This window comes from Lates calcarifer, linkage group LG13 (genome assembly GCF_001640805.2).
Source record: "Lates calcarifer isolate ASB-BC8 linkage group LG13, TLL_Latcal_v3, whole genome shotgun sequence".
NCBI classification, from domain to species: Eukaryota; Metazoa; Chordata; class Actinopteri; family Centropomidae; genus Lates; species Lates calcarifer.
In genome coordinates, this window is record NC_066845.1 from 22,216,931 (window position 1) to 22,221,945 (window position 5,015).

Here is a 5,015-nt window from a genome sequence, read left to right on the forward strand (position 1 = left end):
TATTTGACATAAAATGATTTTCACATATGGTTTTGGGTTCGTTTTTTGACTGATGCTCCTGCAGTTTGAGTTCAGAAGATATGGTATCCATCCTACATCATATCAAAGTGCAGACTGACAGATTTCAGGTGACAATTGGCTGCAGCCTTGTCGTCTACTGCATGAAAACTACTACATGCAAACATTGCAACTGTTATTAAGTCACTTCAGAGATTTCCCCATGAGGTTTTAATTTTATTTTGTCCACCCACTGCATTAAACAATGAGAAATAATAGGGGCTATAAACTTGAATGGAAGCCTGTATAGCATGTGACATGATATGACATAAAGCTGAAAACTAAATTGTTTCTTAATTGTGTTATTGTTGTGTTATTTTTAGTCTTGGAGATCAAGACTAATGTCATAATGTCCATTCTTTCCATCACAGCTCCCCACCAGTCAACACATGCACATAGGATGATTAAAAATAATCCATCTGCTTTACTCTCTTTCAGTATTTACACATGATCATTGTACAGCAATATTACTTTAGATTTATGGCATTTTAACGATTGTTTACCTATAAAAAATGTACAAAAATAAAGTTGCATCTGTTTCTTCCTGTATCACAGCTGGTGTCAGTCCATTTCTTTTGCTGCATTAGGAGGAGGTACGTGATTTCCTGTTCCGCTTTGCTCGACGTGTGGACGGAAATCGGATGAACTCAAAGTGTTTGCTTTGGTCCGTGTTGGGGAAAGGAGGTGGGCCGGTGTGTAGCCTCTTGATGAAATGGACCTCTCTCTGGTTTTCCCTTGTCCTGGAGGCTTTAATAGGCCTTCCTTTCCTGGTGAAAGCCACATACCAGCCCTCATACTTGGCATTCTGGAACGCCGTGTAATTGTTCTCCAGTACTATCTCTGTGAAGATACAATCCTTGCTCCGGCCATTGGGCTGTGTGAGGAGACAGAACAGATTTCTTAAGTTAAAGCTGGACAGACTGTGTGACAAACAGATCACAGCTATTACCAATATCCAAGTCATATGATCTGCAATAAACCAACCAGTTTTTTCTTTAATATCAAAGGCAAAGACTTTGGAGTTAAACTGTTGTAGTATATATATATACATATATAAGTTGTGTGTGATTAACAGGCAACCTATAACTACAAAATAATAATTACAGCAGAACGAGCTTCACAGCCATACATGTCAGTAGTTTGGAGTTGTGGGTATGAGAGCAAATTCTCATCAATCATTGCTGAAAAAGAAATGCCCATAAACAGTCATTTCATCCTGACCCATGTACTCTCTCGTGTGAATCTGGCAGCTTGAGTCTTTTTTTTTAATATGACAGACATTACAGCAGCCACACCTTCAACACTTCTGAACCATGATGAGAGATAGATTTGTGACGTGTCAGCCAGATATGTAGACCCATCTTTTCCATTTCCATGAAGGAAGTGGAGAGTTGACTTATGACCAAACACACAGACAGTGCATGACGGGGTGGTAATTTCCCCTCACTGCTGTCAGCTGTGGCCAGTAAGACCGAGCGACTGTCACTCAGTCCTTGGTTCCCTGATTCCTTTGTGTAAGGCACTGAAGCTTTAGTATAAGAACTACGGTGTGTGTTTTAGTGGATGTGAGGTCTAATAAGGTGAGGCCAGGCACGCATTGTATGTATTCTGAGGAAGACCAAACTCTTCAGTGGATATGAATAAGGATTTCATGTCTGTCTACTTGGGTTGGAACTTTTAGAAACACTGGTTGTATTAATGTCCGTGCTCTCCACCTACAGGACCAAAGTTTTGAAATAAATTGTGCAGTGTAATGCACACTGATTATTTGATTCAGTGGCTGCTTGCAAAAATGGAATTTTGCTGTTAATATTACCATAATACATCAATATGAATAGTTGCACTTGTACTTCATTTTGTCACAGTACTGATTCAAAACAGTTTCATTCTAACTAAAATAAGTGCACAATTTGAATATCTGCAGCCAGAAGTTTCCTTGTTATCATATGAAAGAAAATTTTCAAGAATGCTTATTGTACCTTGCCAATGAGTTTGCCCTTCCGGTTCATGCAGAGGTAGCGCCCACTCTCTGCACCTCTTATTCTCACTCGACTGCCAAAGGTATCTGTCTCAACAAACAGGCGAGCTGCCAGAAAAAGAGAAGAGAAAGTTAAGTGACAACAGAAACCACTGACTAGTTTTTGTATTTATTTCTAAAATATTTATTTATTTATTTTCAGGAGTTCCATGTAACATCCAATCTAAAAAAAATGTACAGGCAAATACGCAGTTCGATGATGAATCTGTTTATTTGTGTTTTGTGTTTGACATTTAAAAAAGCAGTCTGGTGTTACCTGTTCCTTTCTTTTTCTACCAGTTATAATTCTCTGTGTGAATTGTATTTTCTTTTTTTTCATTAGACAATGTCTATGCTGAGCTGAGACTTCAGACTGACAGTACTGTTCAGTCAATAAGTCTTGAGACATTCACTGATCTGTGTAAACCTCTTGAAATGACCTCTAACACCAAATGATTAAAAAAATGTTACTGAATCCACTTTAAAGAGCTGTATTGGAAGCTGAATAAACATTCTCAAATGAACTTGTCTTACAGTTAATTGTGGCCATTGGGCATTATAACAGTCTTGTGTATTGGGGCTATAGAGACAAAGGACTTGTCCTAATCAGCTGCTAATTCGCCAGACGATGGATTCATGGATACAGCGGGGAGGCTGAATTAACATGTAGGCCTGATAACACCTCACAGAGGGACACGCAGGTTGGAGGTGAAACTGCTGGTTGTGCCTGAGGACACAGGTCCCCAGCAGAGCTCTGTGCCTGTAGTGTCATGGAACAAAAAAATGTCATTTGATCCTTTGACATTGTTTTGTTGCAGACTAGTCTTTGTTTGTCAAGAGCTAGCATGTGTGCAAAAACCACAATCACTATGCAGAGTCAAAAAAACAATAGGTTTCACTGGAGGTTCAGCCCGGCCAATTAGCACTGTTTAAAACCAAAAAATAAAGAAAAGAAAAGAAAAACCTCTAAATATCAGTCAGAACTAGCCCAAGCTTGTGCCTCTCATGTATAAATAACACTAGCACATCCTAAAGATATTTCCGGAAGACTCTATCGTGACGAAAAATGTGATGCAATAAAAAAATTAATTAAACTAAATTTCCAAATCCATACGAAGATGGGAGCTGGAAATGACTGTATCCTCTTGCTTAATTTGCACAACACAAGCCAGGACGTACTGCCAGTTATACTGATACACAGTGATGTTACCAACCAATATATTTTCATTAACACTAATATCTTATTACCTTGTGTTGGACATAAAGAGCAAGGATGTGTCATTTCCAGCAACCTTTCTTAGTTATATATCATTCAGAGGGTTAAAGCATTTTAAGGATTCTAGAAACAGCAGAACGTGTCTTGAAACTTCTTCTGAGTTTGATGGTTAATCCCAATGAGGCCAAACCTGCTTTTGTCCTAAATAAAAAAAAAGAGCTTACTCTGGTATCTTTGGTTGTATATGTACTTTGATTGGTGCAATTCACTGGTTAAATAAAGTGATGAATAAAGCCAAATGTTGTCATCGGGTCAACAGCAGCAGGCCGCGGGTCAGCTCTTACCGTACATGTTTCCATCCTCGGCTGTAGCGGTGACCCGTTTCCCCTGAATCTGGACGTGTTTCCCGCTGGTGCGGCTGTAGAGCTGGTACACCCTGATCTGTCTGCGGCTGAGCTGGTCCGTCACTGCGCCCTGCGTCCTCACATACTGGTTAAAATTAGGAGACGGGTGATTCTCCCCCTTTTTTTGTAAAGGGAAAAATGAAATACATAATTTTTTCTTTCTAATCTGGGGTAAAGAAATGTTTAGCCTATTTTATAACCATCAAAAAACGTTTACTGATCCCTCTAAAAAATATATATATCTCACATTGGAAAATAACTTTCACTATGTCGTCCGGGTTGTTGCGCTTACCTGAGCATGGCACCATAGCACGAAAAAATGAAATGATCTGCAGAGGTAATAATAAATAAAGAGTTATTATAAAGAAGTCATTTTGTGGTAATCATGCAATCAGAGTGGTCTACAGCCCTGTCCGTGGTCTTACATGTAAATACAGCGCTGGTTTATTCCATACATTCTCCTTTTTATCTCATCCGATTCAAGAAACGGATTCCTGAGCCAGATAATCCCAGATGGATGCGGTGCGTAAATCCAACGGTGCTCCCACAGTGTTGCATATGCACTTGTGAGCTGTCCATCCACACCAACAAAGTCTCTGATACAACCAACGCGGAGTTATTTCCTCTCACATTTAAACTCAAAAACCAGATATAGCTGACTGAATGGTGAGGATGAAAAGATCCAAACAGCGCATCAAACCAGGTACATCCATTATAAAAAGGCTCGTTAGATTTTTCTTGACATCACTGGAGTTGAAATGTGAGGGCTCCCGGCTCTCTGTAGGTGTGCTTGGGTTAATTCCAGATTCTGAACAGCCCTCTGTCTCACCGGGACCAGGCTGCACTCTGGTTAAATGTTGAAAGGCAAAGTCCCTCCCTGAAATCTTCCTGTTGTGGGTGGGCACACCAACGGGAACCCCTCACGATGACTGAATATGGAAACGCAGAAGTATGGAAAAAGAGAAATTACTCACATTCTTTAAGATGTTCAAAAGGACTTAATTTCACATTCAGATTCTTGAGTTGATTTGGAAAAGAAAACGACACTGGTGTGAGAGTTTTACCTCAAAATTTCATTCAAAGCCATCCTCCTGTCTGCTCTAAATGAAGATCATTACTGAACCACTGTATTTAAACGTGAGTGGCCTAATCGCAATTTATGGGTGTGACAATTAGGTGTTAAAAAGAGCATTGCCCCACTCACCCTCCCACCACCACCACACTTCGTTTTGATCTTACATTGACTGGCCACACTTCCAGCTTATGTAAAAGAAGGCAAAACAAATCATGTAGGCAAAAAGCCTGTTTCATCTTTAAACAA

At 39.7% G+C, this 5,015-nt stretch overlaps 1 protein-coding gene across 1 annotated transcript; it reads right to left on the bottom strand.

Annotated features, from left to right (window-relative positions):
• Positions 1-228: 228 nt before the first annotated feature.
• fgf17 (fibroblast growth factor 17) lies at positions 229-4,512 on the bottom strand. The gene is made up of 5 exons (XM_018668355.2): positions 4,120-4,512; positions 3,987-4,023; positions 3,635-3,812; positions 2,037-2,143; positions 229-931 (listed from the first exon to the last, which is right to left on the bottom strand). Exons 1-5 carry the CDS (start codon positions 4,149-4,151, stop codon positions 641-643), a joined length of 645 nt encoding a protein of 214 aa, XP_018523871.1. The 5' UTR covers positions 4,152-4,512; the 3' UTR covers positions 229-640.
• Between the last annotated feature and the right edge of the window lie 503 nt (positions 4,513-5,015).

Coding starts and splice junctions, on each gene's coding strand:
- fgf17 (XM_018668355.2), bottom strand. CDS start 4,151: ATGTATGGAATAAACCAGCGCTGTATTTACAT. Junction 4,024..4,119: donor AACCAGCGCTGTATTTACAT/GTAAGACCACGG, acceptor TTACCTCTGCAG/ATCATTTCATTTTTTCGTGC. Junction 2,144..3,634: donor CGAGGATGGAAACATGTACG/GTAAGAGCTGAC, acceptor TTTTTCTGGCAG/CTCGCCTGTTTGTTGAGACA.